The sequence below is a fragment of the Neophocaena asiaeorientalis genome, unplaced genomic scaffold (assembly GCF_003031525.2).
Source record: "Neophocaena asiaeorientalis asiaeorientalis breed wild unplaced genomic scaffold, Neophocaena_asiaeorientalis_V1.1 scaffold18, whole genome shotgun sequence".
NCBI lineage: Eukaryota > Metazoa > Chordata > Mammalia > Artiodactyla > Phocoenidae > Neophocaena > Neophocaena asiaeorientalis.
The window spans coordinates 1,655,263-1,671,916 of record NW_020172444.1 but is presented as its reverse complement, the minus strand read 5'-3'; the positions used below and the strand labels follow the sequence as shown (position 1 = coordinate 1,671,916).

Below are 16,654 nucleotides of genomic sequence, written 5' to 3'. Positions count from 1 at the left end.
AAGAAGAAATACGGATTTAGAGATACCTCAGTCTCAAGAGCCAGGTCCTTATTGGCCTTACCATTTTTACAGACCATTAAGCCACTGAGCCCTTAGTGTCCTCATCTGCAAAATGGGAGTAATACTTACACAGCCTTATGGTGCTTGCATAAAATAATGTCGATCAAGGAAGTAATACTATGTCAAGCACACACTAGGTACATAATAAATATTAATTCCTTCCCCCCACTCCAGATGGCGCAAAATAAGGAATTTTAAAAGGTACTATTAAGGATAGGGAGCATTTATCCATTAGACACGAAAATGAGAACTACAAAATTAAATCTACTGGTATCAATGTGAAAACTCTTTTAAAAATGCCTACATAGTGCAGCGTATACCAATTTATAGTTAAATATAATTTTCTAAATATGCCATCACTTTGAAAACAAATTTTCTCATTTTTTCAATAATTTCTAAGCACATACCCAGCCAGTAACTGCAAAGAAACCACAACCCATCGTGAACCAAGTGTCACACCCTGCCAAATATTGCCAAATCAACAACGGTACAACAAAAATTTATTTACTCTTTAAACTGCGTGAATTTAAATCTATTCTATTTGAGATTGATACGGAGTGAAAACCTCCTCTTACCTCCGTTCCCCCTTTAAAATAAGATGCTTAGTGTCTGGGAAGGGCTTAAGGTGCAAAGTAAAGAATGTAAAGGGAAGGAATGAAACAACTTCATGAGTACATTCGTGTCAAGGGAAAGTTGACTCCTCCCTAACCCTGAAATACAGCTACTACAGCCACAGGGAAATACAATGGCATGTTATCGGCCATTTTCCGCATTTGGCCCGTCTACCCCTGTGCTAAAGAATTAGACCGGAGCGCACGAATTTCCCGTTTCTCCATAACCCACAGCTAAAGGTAGAACATGCCAGCAGGCTGCAGACACCCACTCGGGTGACTGAGCTCCTGAGACTCACAGCCAGCACCCACCCAAGTCTTACGACCCTCCCCACCCACGACGATCCTACGCCGCCCGCCTTGCCCCAAGATTCGCACATGCGTACACCCAATTAGGAGAAAGAGCATTCCCCGACTCGCCTAGTCCCCACGCCCAGCTGCCACGCAGCCAGTCCTCCTGCCCTTCTTGGGGCCGCTAGCTTCACTATTCAGTAATACGCATGTGCAAACGGTGTCTCCGGGCCACCCATTAGCCGGCCGGGGCGGGACGGCAGGCGGAACCACATTTCTTGCGCACGCTCCAGACATGCGCAGTGCAGCGGCTGAGGCGCCCGCTGTCGATTTGGAAGTTCCGGGGAGGCAGCGCATGCGCGAGTTTACGAGTTACCGGCGAAGAGGGGAGCCTGACGACTCGGAAATTTGAATACCACAGTAGCATGGAGTGTGACCTCATGGAGACTGACATCTTGGAGTCGTTGGAAGATCTCGGGTAAGACTGCCTGGGCACGGGTCTCCCAAACCCCACGCTACCGGCGCCCCGGGAGCTCCTCCTCCGCCCCAGTCAAAGACACCTGCCTCTTCACGCCGCACCCCGTGGCTCCTGACTGTCGCCTCCCTGTAGCTCCGGGACCCCAATGCCACGTCCACTGCCTGCCCTGCCGGGTCGCGGCCCTCCAGCTGCGACACCTTAGGCCTCCCCTGTGCTTCCTGCAGCCGAGTTACCCGCAGCGTTTGTCAGTCATGCGTGTCATTGTCTGGGTTTTGGTTCTCGCCACCACGCTCCCCGAGGTCCTCTCCTTGCGCCTCATTCTCCTGCCCTACTCCCTCACTCTGGAGGTTGCCAAAGTTAATTATCTGTTTTCCTACTTGTTCTCCAAACTTTCTGCTCCTGTTTTGAGCCCCTACTCCTACCCCACCCCCCTACTCTCAAAAAAATCTAGTTTGCCCAGTCATGTATGCATGTGCCCAGGATGCCCTCAGCCACAAGTCCGTGCGCTGCATACGTTCCGCCCGCTAGCTCACTTGTGCACCTAACCTGTCACCACCTTCCTGGGAACCACTGGCAGTTTTCCTTGACTCTGACACTCCTTCATTGAGCCACCGTTAGCCCTTACCCTTAGGGGCATCTTCACCCACCAAGTCTGCATATTTGTTGTGCATTTTGTCTCTCCTCGTGACAGTTAACTCAACCATAATTTATCAGTATCTAGAAGCTGGAAATAGGGATTCTTATCTCACTGGGTCACCCAGATCAGTGTACTCTGTTAAAACTTGAGAACTTAGAATTTCTTGGGCTAAATGTGGTTCCAGAAAGAAACTGTATGATTATATATTTGCCTACAGGTACGGTATCAAAAAAAAAAGAAAGAAAAGAAAAACAGATTTAGGTAACCATATTTATAAAGTAACAAGTCCCTTATCAAAACCTTCCCCGAGGTTCTTTCATGCCCTGGAAACCTTTGGGGGAAACCTTTCTTCTTCAGGAAAGGATACCTTGGGTTCCCAAAATCTGCCCATTTAAGTAACTTGTCCTGGAACAGATTTTTATGAAAGGAAATGGTAGTGCTTATCATCTTTTTTTTCAACATGAATTATCATTGTTCTTTTCTTTGGAACTTGCTCTGAATTGTCATGACTATTCTGGACTTTAGGCGGCTTATTTCTTTGATGAGAGCCCAAAGAGCCTAAGTAAAAGTCACATTCAGCAAAATGGTGTCTTTTTGGTGGACCTCTCAGACTAAATTCCTGAATTTCCCACATGAAACCATTCAGTAAACATTTTTGATGAACACTTTTTCTGTTGACAGTGTTGATCTGAGCACTTAAGGGTTACAGAGTGAGGTAGAAGAGAAGTTCACACTGTGAAAATATGCTGTGAGGAGAACTGAGGAGGGCCAGGAAAAGGACAGGAAATGGGGAAGGAAAACTGAGAAAGGAAACAAGTCCTAAGCTTCCTAGAAGAATTGACACTTAAGATTAATCTTGAAGGAGGAGTAGAGAGAGGATGGAGATAAACTGTATTTAAATGTAGTCATTCTGCATGGATAGAGGTCCCTTAACAATTGGTGATGGATGCCATTTCTTCCCATTCTTTTATCCTCTGTTAACTATGTTTTTCTTCTTTTGGGTACTATAAAAGTCATTGTTACTATAATAACTCTAGTTAAATAAATCATGGAGTTGGGTTGTAATGTAAACCATGGATAGTCTGAAAACTTGACTATACATTTTAACCCATAACTGCCTAGTTTGGTGGCATTCAGTCATTAAAATTTAGCCTTAATTGAATGACGTGTACTTTTCAAGGATTTACTGTGAACTATTAGAAATAAATGACCGTTCATTTTTAACCTGGTACACAGTAGGAATTCAGTAATTACTTGTAGAATATATTAATAAAGTTTAAATGTGTAACACGAGGAGAAATTTCTAGGCCTAGTTTTTTTATTTCACTGTCTAATAATATGTGGTTTTGAATCTAGATGCCAGGCTATATATAATCTCATTTTTTGTGTGAGATTTCTTCTGTCCCATTAAATATATAAACATATAATTATATTTTAGAAGGATTGACTGTTATCATTTCTCTAACATCTCTATACCTCTAAATATCGAATTATCTTAAGCATATAATGTATCATATTTAATAAGTGCTTTTATCAATATTACATTTAAAAGAAGATAAAATAACCTGAAGAATATGTATTTTAAAATTATCTTGAGAATGATAAAATCTTTAATTCTAGCTACTTTCTAGATTGAGGTTCATTGTTACTATTGTCTTTTATGAATGTTTGAACATTTAATAATTTTTTAAAATTACATTTGAATCACTTACAAAGAATTGGGATTCAGTTGCACCCGTTTACCCAAACCTCAACTCACCAGCAATTATTAAATTAAACTTCACATTTCTCTGGTACTAGTAAGTCTTACTAATCTTAACTATCATTAAATATAGAAGGAGGAAATAAATGAATAATTGGAAAGCTTTTGCTTTTAAAGAAAATCATTAAAAACCAAATCTAATTAATTTCTGGAAAAATTTCTAGAAAATATAACCTAAGTTTTATTTCTGAAATAGTAAACTATAGTATAACTAGTTATCACTTATAATCTAGTTTTAATACTAATTCAATTAAAGTAAGAAAGTAAACCTTTGTACATAAGAGCTCTCAGTAAATGTACAGAGGTTGACATAATTTAGTACGTGTGATTCTATTCAATATTCACATATTTTGAGGGGATTAGCTTGTTTTTTCTAATGGTTTAGTTTATTTATATTTGCAAGTTTAAAGACTGGTCATTGTAATTTATCTTTGTTAAACCATTGCTTAATTATACAAATAAGAATGTAAATACATTGTATCTGTAATGTATTAGATGTGATTTTATATTCTTCTGAAGTATAATTTCTTACTCACCAGTTACAAGGGTCCATTGTTAGAAGATGGCGCTCTGTCTCAGGCAGTCTCTGCTGGAGCCAGTTCCCCTGAGTTTACCAAACTCTGTGCTTGGTTGGTGTCTGAATTAAGAGTGCTCTGTAAACTAGACGAAAATGTGCAAGCAACTAACAGTAAGTAAACATTCAGTTTTAGGTGCAAAATGTAAAAATAAAGTTTGTATTGTCAAGTGAACATTATCAGTATTACAGCTGAAATTTCAAGTTCTTTGTAAATGTAAAAAAAATTTTATAAAGAAACCAAATGCTTTTTTCTCCTCCATTGTTTTTAGAGATAAGGTGATTCTGAAGTTGAAAAACTGGAATGTAGTCATACAACTGTTAAAAATTTGTGGAAGTTGAAAAGACCCTATTACTGAGACACAGAAAAATGGAGACAAGTATATATGAACTTTTCATTCTTTGTAAAAAGTTGTGAGATCTTAAATTGGTGGCTAGAACTAGAAATTGGGGCGTTTTTCTCTGAGGACTACCAAATTCCAGTACATATAGCATGTAAAGTAAATGCATTCTAATTCTGTTATACATAGGGAGAAAGAATACTTCATTAAGAAGCTTTCCGTGTCATAGGAATGTATCACTAGATGCATCAAAACTAGATCCAGCACCATCAGATTTATGGTGTTGAGAGCTGTTTTACATTTGCCAATTTTGTTAACTGTTTGAGCGCTAGTTTTGATGCTGAGAAAGAGGCAAAAGCTTGGAATCTGATACTCCACAACCTGGTTCCCTCCTATCATAGGTAAACCCATAACAGGAGATAAAGAAAAATGCCCACCTGCTAATCCACCCTTATGGAGAACTATACACATAATTCCATTTTTTCCCCCCACAGAATCCCATTTCGAAGAGCTCACTCTTGCATATTTAGTATATTTAATGTGTATACATCAGTGGCATCCAATTCTAATTATTAAGGAGAGTATAGTGTAACAGTAGTAGCAGCAGCTTATACTTACTGAGCACTAGCCATATTCTAAGCACTTTACTAGTGTTAACTCATTTAAACCTCAGGGCAACCCTACCAGGCAGCTTTTATTACTCTTTTATACGTTAAACAAGGAAACACAGAGGTTAAGTACATTGCCTGAGGTCACACAACCAGTAAGTGCTTCAGTCCCCAGCAGTCAAGTTTGGGAGCCAGTGTTCTTCACGCTGCCTCTTGACCTAACATTTCAGAGATTGTAGGTGCCCTTGAAAACACCTATACGGTGTTAACTGTTTATAACCAGGAGCCCTGTTGTTCAAATGAAAACATCTTATAGAAGTCAATAGAAAACAGGTAAAAAGTGTGGCTGTTTTAGTTGAAGTTGAGAGGGACTAGTTTGAACACAGCTCTCTCCTCCCCGGCTGCCTCTAATGGAGTTCTTTGGAACTGAAGTTCACGGAACACAGTTTGCAAAACATTGATAATACATTCTTCCCATTTTATAGGTGAGAAAATGGACTCAAATCAAATGACTCTCAAAGTTTGTTAGTTAAATTTTACCCCTTTGTGATATTGGTTAGAGAACTATCAAAATAGTAAAGAAGAACGAGCATTGCTTTTCCTTGGTTCACCCAGTAAACGCTATACTTGACACATTATGAGAAAACAGAAACACGAATCATATTCGCCATCTTCAAATATAGTCTAACTGGGAATTTTAGGCACAACTGAAACAACTGGAGATTAGAACAGTAGTAAAATACTTCACTTTGTGGTTCACAGGGGAAGGAAATCAGTGAGTGTAGCAGGCCCTGGGGAAGGTTTCATCAAGGAGCAAGACCACTGGGCTTTGATGGATAGGTGAGGTTTGATAGAGCAGGAGAGAGTAGAGGGCATATCAATCACCAGGAGTCACTTAAGTGAAGGCACGCAAGTAGAAATGAGACTGACCATTTCCTGGGACAGTGAGGAGACTGGCCTGGCACAAATAGAGGGGATGTTTGTGGAGGTTGTAGGTAACTACTATATACATGTAGTAGGAACTACTCCTAACAATATACTGGGAAGGGCAAGCAGAGAGGCTATGAAGAATCTTTAAAGGCAAACAGAAAAAATTAGATTGGATGAGGTAGAAATTAGGAAGCCATGAAAGGTTCTCAAACAAGCCAATAACCTAATGAAAACTGTTTAAGAAGGCAAATTGGCAGTGGTGTGAGAAAGGATGAATTAGAAGAGACAGGAAGTTGTATTAGGAAAATATTATTAAAATTTTCAATTTATATATAATTACTATGCCAATGGGGAAAACAATAATTTTCATTAAATAAGATTATTTTAATTCTTAAAAGGCCCAAGTGAAGCTGAAGAATTCCAGCTTGAGGTGAGTGGGCTACTAGGGGAGATGAACTGTCCATATCTTTCACTGACATCTGGGGATGTGACCAAGCGCCTTCTCATTCAGAAGAACTGCCTCCTTTTGCTCAGTAAGTTCATGGCTACTAGAATGTAGTCATTATTTTTTATTTATGTTTTCCATGGCTAATAAATGGGTGTAAAGAAAACTTTGTTAAATTTCTAACTAAGAAGCTAGTGATGGGTCCATGCCCTGGTAGCAGTGTTGTTTTGTAATTGCTACTCTTTTATGGTTTAAATTTGGTGTGGTGCTCAGCCTGCTGTGCTTCACCTAACATGACCAAAGGTAGTGCTGGAGGGTTATACAAGTGTGTGATCACCACACCTCAGTGTTCTAGACTAGAAACACATTTTAAAATAAACTAGGAAGATACTGTGGGAATAATGAAGATTTTTTAAAAATTAATTTATTTGAGGACAGTAACCATTCTAGGTGCAGTAAATGGTAAATGTAATTATTTAAAGTATTTTGTTGATATTTCTTTGTGGCTGGGTAATTGTTTGGGGATTTTGGTTTTGTTTGTAAAGATGTCAAATTACAACGTAAGCATTTCTGGAATACTATTTGGATTGTTCCTGTACTACTGATCATTCTGGGAAGTAAATTTTTATGAAAAATTCTCTCCTTCCATGTTTTTTAAATATACTAACTACTATTTCTCTCTTCACCCTGAGAAACAGTAAGTAGACTCACAAATTTTATTGCCTTATATAAACTCTCCAATAAACACCACCAGTAGTCTTAAACTCAGAATTTTTGTCACATTCTGAGATGCGCTTAGAGTAAACTTTGGTTAACTGATACAACTGAACTTTGGCTTCTGTAAAATGATGCAACTCCAATTTTGAAGGTTCAGACAAAAAAAAAAAAAAAAGTGTGTTCACAGCCATTATACTTAGGAACTAAGGTGTTCCAAAATCACTTTCTTATTTTCCCCTTCGTCAAATGATTGTTACTGGGTGGGTATGGGGGCAGGGGATAGATACAAAACGTTAGTTATTGCTTTAGATATTGATATTGCTGCATATAGTTCTAATGCATGCATTCATTATCCTTCAAATTGTATAATTTTAATAACTGGCTCAGCCACAGTATACTCACTGAATCTTCCTTTGTAGCACTGCTTTTCCTTTCCAATACCTGATATTTGGCACTTAGAATATGTTATCTTACATAGGAAGACAACAGCTGTGTGGAAAGCTCAGTAATGACCCTGAATACGTAATTCTTCCAAAGAGCTCAGAGTTTGGTCTTTTTGGTACTGATACTTATAAAAACCACTTGGAATATAAATATTTATAAAAATGCCTTTAACTCTTTCCTGTTTCTTAAGCGAGTGTCCTCAACATTATTATTTTGGACTCAGGGTCATAACTGTATTTTAATGTGCTATCACCCCTCAAAAGCTTTTCAAGAATATACAACTATTTGCTCCTCAACTACATGACTAAATCAACAAAAGGTTACTCTGCTCTTCGAATTCTTTGTACATACATACACACTGCTCCCTTCCTCCTCTTTATCTTTGCTTCTGCTCTTTCCCCTTTTGAAAATATTCCCTAGTTTGTATTCTCTCTCATGCTAGTATGCATTTATGTACATATACTCATTCTCTTTTCGCACTGTATAAATTTTTCTCATCTTTCCAAGCATCAGTTGTCACATTTCAATGCTATAATTTTACTTGCTTCTTCCAGCACCCTTACCTTACTGATTTGAATCTTTTAATATATTGCATTCTGAGGGGGAAAATAAACCAACCTCATTAGAATTGTTAGTAAAATAGAATAGTCTATTCTCTAATAGTCTGTAGTGTCTGAAAAACTGTCATGTATCAGGTTAAGAACTGTTGTGGCTGTTCATTGGCCTTTGCGGTTGTTAGGATATTTCCCTTAGGTATAATTAGTCAGATGTCTTTGATGCATATATTCTTTATTCCTAACTAGATTGTCTGTAGAGATCTTTTTTGTTTGTTATGTATAATACTTATAGTGCCTTTCCTGGTACTTTGAAGACATCAGTTACAGTTAATGTTTTTCAATGGTAATTGTGTTGGTAAACTAATTTTGTGAATGCCTGAGCTATGTTGTTCCAAATTTAGAGACCAATTTATTAAATCATATAATATATGATTTTCTAGAGCAAGGGTTGGCAAACTTTTTCTTAAATGGCCAGATAGTAAATATTTTCAGCTTCGTGGGCCATAAGGTCTCTGTCACAGCTACTTAACCCTGCTGTTGTAGCATGTAAGCAGCCATAGATGATATGTAAATGAATCAGTGTGGCAGTGTTCCAATAAAACCTTATTTGCAAAAACATGGTTATTTTCATGACATTGGGGTTTTACTGTTTCGATCTTTTAACTCATACAGTTTGCTATATGGAACATGTTAAGATTTTATCAAACCCATTTAGAAGACCTTTCCAGAAACTTAGCTGTGTTTATTCTAGAATAGGATTTGGCAGCTTTTCAGAAATGATCTGCCAAAATTATGACCCCTGTACTTCTCACATTACACCTTGGGTGTAGGAAATGAGATATTCAAGCTGATCATTCTTTTATACTTATAATAAGGCTTAAGAGCCCAGAAAATGTCTTTTTCCAAAACTATCTTCCTAACATTGTCAGAAGGTTCTCACTTTGTCACATAACCTGAACTTCTGAGATCCAAATGATTATTAAACATCTTTTATAACAAGTTAAATGTCCTTAGGAAGGTTAAAGTAATAAGATTGAATATTTATACCTTCAACTGAATTACCTGAAGCAGATTGCAGCCCTCAGAATACCTGCCTGAAATCAACACACAAGGTGATGATATTGATACAAAAGGACTCTGTCCAGAAATGATGAGAAAGTTTTAGGTTTGGTTTTTTTTTTCCCCAGGGGTGGGGGTGAGAATGAGGAGCATAGGAGGAAAGGGAATATTGAGAAGAATATAGATGGAAGAGGGTTTTCTGTGAACAGCTGGAGGGTGACCTTAGGCTACTGGAGACCATGAAAAAAGGAATGTTTGGAAATTTAGTCCTTTCCCCCTTCGCTTGTAAGTGAAGCTTTGACTACTAAAAAATGTTCTTTCACTCTGGTCTTAAACAGACTACCTGAGTTTTGGAAGGTAAGAGGGCAGGATAGTTGCATCACTGGTGTGTATCAGTTGTGAGAAGTAAAAATAATAATAATAACTTTTTAACTGTTGCTAAAAATTGGCCACCTGCCACCTTTTGCAAATTTGTTAACAGATGCCAGCCCCTGTTCTGGAGGTTCCTTAATAGTGAAATGCAAGAATCCACATTTTAAGATGTGATCTACCTTGATCCTTTGATTTCAAAGAAGAATTGCTTGCTTTTAAATCAGGCTTTAAACATATATTGGTTAAATACTGAATTACAGAACCAGTTTATATGTTACATCATTTGCAGGTAAAAATGGTTTTCCTTTCTTGTTTTTATCCATTCTTGCAGCTTTAAAAGTTACATATCATTAGGTCTATAGAGTTGTGACTCCAGACTTATGACTATTAATTGTAGCTGTATCTCATTTTGAAATCTTATTTTGTTTACTTCAGCATACCTCATCTCAGAACTAGAAGCTGCCAGAATGCTCTGTGTGAATACTCTTCCAAAAAAAGCTCAAGAAGGAGGCGGTAGTGAGGTCTTTCAAGAGTTGAAAGGCATATGTATTGCTCTAGGAATGTCCAAACCTCCAGCCAATATAACTATGTTCCAATTCTTCAGCGGGATTGAAAAAAAAGTAAGACCTTTAGTACCAGATTGTAGTGTATTAAAGGCATAGTCCTACAGTTGTTTGAAATGAAGCAAGTTAATTTCTCTTAATGGGAACCTAATGTGCATATTATTAAGTAATTGTTACTAAATAAGTTTTGGGTTTTAAGTCCTAGATACCTTCAAGAGAAATTGGTATTTTACTGTTTTCTTTTTCTAACATATTAGCATGTTTCTTTTTCAAAAAGGAAACTTTGCACTTTGATTTATAAACTGAAATAAGCTAGAAATAATGTAAAAAGTATTAGGACTTTCATCCATTTAAAAGTTATTTTATCATTGAACTTTGATGCAATTAATTTTAAGGTCCTTATCATTAAATGTTACCACCATTCTCCCCATTGACTGGACAGAAAAGGATGCAAATATTTTGGGATTTTAATCCAGTCGCTTCGAGCCTTACATGTTTCAACTGGCAAACTAGATATGTTGACTGCTAATATAATCTAGTATGTGAAAATAAGTCAGAATTATTTTATACCACATGTTATCAACAGTTAAGAGTTTTTATATAATTGATTAGGAACAAGCAATTTTAATTAAAAATTAGTGAACAGAAGAGAATGATATTTGTTATAGCAGAGTTATTCTCTGTATGCATATCTGCTGGACTCTAAGAATTGGTACATTTGCATTGTGGGGTAGATGGATGCCATGATGCACAAATTTGGCTGAACTCTACAGGGGAGCAGCAGTGTATCCATAGTCCATATTTTTCTGTGTGTTCATTCATTCATTCAGCAAATACACATTGAATGCCCACTGTTGTCAGGCACTGTTCTAGGTGCAGTGAAGGACTCATGCTTCCATAGACACGTGAGGAGTGGGTCAAGTGAGTGTCTTTATCGTGTGGGTCTTGTACATTTCAAAACATCCTCCTCCTTTGCCTCTGTCAGGAATCTTCTTTTGATGGCAAGATATGATGGGAATTGGGAAGATGAGGAGGATGTGTTTTACTTTTAGATTTGTTTATTCATTCATTTATGTTTTTGTGTCAGTTAAAGGAAACATTAGCAAAAGTTCCACCTAATCATGTGGGAAAGCCTTTATTGAAGAAGCCAATGGGACCGGCCCACTGGGTGAGTAGTAATCATCTGAGTAAACTTTGTAAGGAGCCATCTACCTATCTCAGGATATTTATGTTTGTGTTTTTGAAGTTGTATTTTCTAATATGTAGTTTCCTAGGTGGACATCCTTAGAATCATTTTTGTTAATCTTAAGATTTATCCAAAATAATTTTATTTATGTAAGATTAGAAGCGCTTCTTTCATAATTTGTAAATATTTCACACAGCTGATTAAATTGAAGTTCAGTATGATGCATGTTTCTAATTGCCAAATGGGTTGCCTTCAAGCCAAAAACTTCACTGGGCTGAGCTTCACACAGTGAATTATAGGAAAACTAAATGAGAATTTTGTACTTTACATATTCTTTATTATGTTTTGAGACAGCCTATCATTTCATTACCTTATTATAACTTCTTATTCTATTTATTAAATAACCTAATTCATTTTGTGCTGAGTGCTGGGGATTCACTTGTGAATAAAACAGATACAGTTTCTGCCCTTTTGGAATAGGGGGTCAAGCAGATTTAAATTCTAACTGGTCTTTTTAATTTTGTTTCAGGAAAAGATAGAAGCAATTAACCAAGCCGTAGCCAATGAATATGAAGTTCGGAGAAAGCTGCTAATAAAACGTTTGGATGTCACTGTCCAGTCTTTTGGCTGGTCTGACAGAGCTAAGGTACACATATCACTTAAAAGAGCAAAGTATTTATAGACATGATCCTTAAACATTCCTAGCCCAGTTTAGATACAGTGGAGACTATAAGAGAAATACATAGGAGACACACATAGAAGTTTTTCTTTAGTGAGTTACTGAGTAGCAATTCTTTCAGCCATTCAGCAATAATAAAAACATTTATTTTTCAATTTTTTAATATTTTCCAACAAAGCTATATGTTTTAAACCCTACTGGGAGTTCCCATTTGTGAGAGAAAAGGAGAGTATCTGAAAATTACTAAAAATAATAAATTTTACAATTAATTGTTTACTGTACTTTAAGCTAGCAATTTAACTTGCTAATTAAATAAATTAATTAAATTAGAAATACTGTTTTGGAGGACCAAATATTATGATCCATTTATAGGGAATTGGAGAATCTGGTAAGACTTTTTTTTATTTCAGCTTCAATAAAATAATCCATTGTCTTGGTCATTCAACAGGTATTTATTAAATATCTACTATTTTATCAGTAAGTGTTAATTAATAGGCGCAGTTGATTAATTTGACCTTCTTAGAACCCTGAAATGTAGCTAATTATTGAATTTATGTGGAGGTTGGTCCAAATATGTTAGTATTTGATGTTCCCTTAATAGTGCATTCATTTTTAAAAGTAGATTTTTCTCTGAATTTTAATTGACTGAGAAAATGTTTTTCTTTAGTTCTCCAATTATCTTCCTAATACATTAGTTTCACCTAAAATCTTTAAACCATAGCATAGTCCTATTTAGCTGCTAAATTGATGGGGTAGATATTTGTTGAGTTAACAGTATCTTAGTGTTGGAAAGGGGTTTTAGAGATCAGTTTTAACTCCCCTTATTTTGCAACTAAAAACATGGAGAGCCAGGTACATGGAAGGTTTTGCCTAAGATCTCACAGTGAGTCAGTAGTAACATGAGGAATAAACTGTTCTCTTCTGGGACTGTTGAGGAAATACCAATACTTTCTTAAAGTTGTCTTTGATAAAAACAGTCATTTTACTCTCGGCATAATACATATACTTCAAAAACAAAAACCTGCAACTCTCAGCTAGAAAAGCATGTAATGATTGATGGGTGTGCATTGACCCAAGGCATTAACACTACAGTTCTGGGGTTTTATTTGTTTGTTTTTTAATAAATTCATTTATTTATTTGTTTTTGGCTGTGTTGGGTCTTTGTTGCTGCACGCGGGCTTTTCTCTAGTTGCGGCAAAGTGGGGGCTACTCTTCGTTTCAGTGCAGGGGCTTCTCATTGCGGTGGCTTCTCTTGTTGCAGAGCGTGGTCTGTAGGCACGCGGGCTCAGGAGTTGTGGCTCGCGGGCTCTAGAGCGCAGGCTCAGTAGTTGTGGCGCACAGGCTTAGTTGCTCCGTGGCATGTGGGATCTTCCCAGACCAGGGCTCGAGCCCGTGTACCCTGCATTAGCAGGCAGATTCTTAACCACTGTGCCACCAGGAAAGCCCTAACTTGCTCTTTATATCCTTTGTTCATTCATCTTTTGTGGTCTTATGTTACACATGCATTAAATGTACTTCTACTAAGTGGTTAAAGTAGACTCTTTTTCTTAATTACTATTTATAATAGAGGAAAGTATTACATGGGGGGATCACTTTTGCAAGAAATATGTATGATGTTAACATAATTAGTTCAAATTAGTCACGGGTAACTTTTTTTATCTCATAGTAAGCAGATGAGAAAATTAAAGCAAAATTGTTGAAATGGGTTTCCATTCTTATATTTAAATAGATAAAATGAAGGTGTTTGATCTGAGACCAATGGCATGGGGAACCTTTTTGTCCCACAGTCCTTTTAAAAGGGAAGCCCTTTACCCCCATATCCCCCTCCCCCCATCATTCCTTGGGGATACGGGGGTAAAGGGGCTTTATCTAAGCTGTACTCTTAAGTTAGTTCTTCAGTAGATAGGAGCAATGGTGAGTATGTAACTTCTGTCATCTGGAGCCTAGTAAATATTATCATCAGACATTTTGGAAATCTTACTTAATATCAATGTTTCTATGTCATCTTGAAAATTGACATTTGTCTTTGAACACTTTCTTTCACAGAGTCAGACAGAAAAATTAGCGAAGGTTTACCAGCCAAAACGCTCAGTCTTATCTCCTAAAAGTACTATTTCTGTTGCCCACCTTTTGGCTGCAAGACAAGACTTGTCAAAGATTTTAAGGACAAGCAGTGGCTCTATAAGAGAAAAGACTGCCTGTGCCATCAATAAGGTGATGAGAGTACCTTTAATTTTCTTTCAAATACATTTATTTCTGTTTATAAAATAAAGTAATTCAAAATTTTAAATGTCTTTCTTATCCCATAGGTGTTGATGGGCAGGGTTCCTGACAGAGGAGGTAGGCCCAATGAAATTGAACCTCCACCCCCGGAGATGCCACCATGGCAGAAGAGGCAGGATGGCACCCAGCAGCCAGCAGGAGGCCGCGGAGCAGGGAGAGGTGGTTATGAACATGCCTCATACGGAGGGCGAGGAGGTCACGAACAAGGAGGGGGGAGGGGCGGACGTGGTGGCTACGACCACGGTGGCCGAGGGGGAGGAAGAGGAAATAAGCATCAAGGAGGCTGGACAGACGGAGGGAGTGGAGGGGGCGGTGGCTACCAAGATGGTAGTTACCGAGATTCCGGTTTCCAGCCGGGTGGCTATCACGGTGGCCACAGTGGTGGCTACCAGGGTGGTGGTTATGGTGGCTTCCAAACATCTACATATACAGGAAGTGGATACCAGGGTGGTGGATATCAGCAGGACAGTAGATACCAAGATGGAGGGCATCATGGTGATCGAGGCAGTGGTCGCGGAGGGAGAGGTGGTCGCGGAGGCCGAGGTGGTGGACGCGCAGGCCAGGGAGGAGGTTGGGGAGGAAGAGGGAGCCAGAATTATCACCAGGGGGGACAGTTTGAACAGCACTTCCAGCATGGAGGTTATCAGTATAATCATTCTGGATTTGGACAGGGCAGACATTATACTAGTTGAGGCTACAGAACCTTACATTTTGCTAGAGCTCAAGTAATAGAAACTTAGTTTCAGAATCCTGAATCCAGCAATGTTTTTGAGTTAATGTGAGACCACAGGTGACAGGCAGATTCCTGCTTGGCATAAGCATTTGTAGGTCTTCATACAATACTGTTCGTTTTGGGTTTTGTTTTTTTTTAATGGACTTACATAATGCTGTTTATTTGAGAAACACATACAGTATCTCTCCTTTGTATGAAGAATTTCTTAAAAGGTAATTAAAATTGCCTTTAATTGACCAGTAGACTAATTCCACAGTCAGAACATGCATATTTTTCTGAACAAAATTACTTGAGTAAGTAGTTTTCATGTTTTCAATATGCAGTTTTGAAAAATGAGGATTCTCCTAGATTTTTTTAGATTTACAACTAGGAAACCTTCCTCATATTAACAATCCATTTATATGTATTTTCCTTAAAGTATTCTAATGCCTATTTTCCAAGCACAGTTCTGCCCTGATTGGCTTTTTATTCTGAGAGGTTATGCAACATTTGCTTCATGATAGAACTTCGAGGTCAGTTCCTATTAAATGAGCTCTTCTGCAGATAGCACATTCAGTAGCCTTATCCTTTCGATGGAATACTGTACCATATGCTCAACTCTGAAAATCTTGAACACGGCCAAAATCCATAAAGATTATAAAAGCAAACTAAGTTGTGAACCTATAGTACACGTAGGCATTTAGTTAAGTATAGCAATTCAAACTGACCTGCATCCATTCAAAACAAGTTCCTCCTTCAACCTTATTTTTACTTGAAATCTGCTAGAAGAAAGAGCAAACTGAAATTTGTTTTATGCACGAGTTAATACCACTGGCTCAGCAAATACAAGTTAGTTTGCTTTGGGCAGGAGACTTTTTTTGTAATGGAAAAAATGCACTACCAAGTAAGAGGACAGATTTTTGCTTAGAGCAGGAGGCCCTTTATTATTGCTGCAGAAAACAAAAGCCTGGCTGCGTTGATGTTTGACACTCACCTTTACTGAAATCTACATGACGCTTCTTGCTGGGTTTTTGTACACGTAAATATTGTCAAGCTGTGAAAGAAAATGGCTGGAGGTGTGCTTTGTGTGAAAGGTGAGCAATAAAGTATTTGTATGTTCTCTCTTTGGTTTGAGTTTTATTTTAGCCACTTTTTTAAACTGAATTATTCAGGACGCTTGCTTCAAGCTTCTGAACTAAGGCCTTTGTTCCCCAAAGATTCTCAAGTGTTTCCTTGAAACATAATTTGTAGTGAAAGATAACCCTTACTCTAGAACCTTAAGTAAGTTGAAAAATAGCTATTTCCAAATTTACCTTTTACTATAACTTTATAGCTGGAAAACTTC

The 16,654-nt window shown here is 37.7% G+C and overlaps 1 protein-coding gene across 2 annotated transcripts; it reads left to right on the top strand.

Annotated features, from left to right (window-relative positions):
• Window positions 1-1,305: 1,305 nt before the first annotated feature.
• On the top strand, window positions 1,306-16,431 carry FAM98A (family with sequence similarity 98 member A). Of its 2 annotated transcripts, none has more exons than XM_024732258.1 (8): window positions 1,306-1,440; window positions 4,379-4,527; window positions 6,691-6,825; window positions 10,322-10,506; window positions 11,537-11,617; window positions 12,165-12,281; window positions 14,361-14,528; window positions 14,624-16,431. In XM_024732258.1, the coding sequence occupies exons 1-8, from the start codon at window positions 1,388-1,390 to the stop codon at window positions 15,287-15,289; spliced, it is 1,554 nt and encodes a 517-aa protein (XP_024588026.1). In that variant the 5' UTR covers window positions 1,306-1,387; the 3' UTR covers window positions 15,290-16,431. The 2 variants fall into 2 exon arrangements, with proteins under 2 accessions (XP_024588026.1, XP_024588035.1); XM_024732267.1 differs by lacking the exon at window positions 1,306-1,440 and adding an exon at window positions 4,686-4,793 and having other exon boundaries at window positions 4,453-4,527.
• Window positions 16,432-16,654: the final 223 nt, after the last annotated feature.

Excerpts from the sequence above, each read along its gene's own strand:
- FAM98A (XM_024732258.1), top strand. The coding sequence starts at position 1,388 with ATGGAGTGTGACCTCATGGAGACTGACATCTTGGAGTCGTTGGAAGAT. Across the intron at positions 6,826-10,321 it reads GAACTGCCTCCTTTTGCTCA|CATACCTCATCTCAGAACTA; the intron begins GTAAGTTCATGG and ends TGTTTACTTCAG. Across the intron at positions 12,282-14,360 it reads GCTGGTCTGACAGAGCTAAG|AGTCAGACAGAAAAATTAGC; the intron begins GTACACATATCA and ends TTTCTTTCACAG.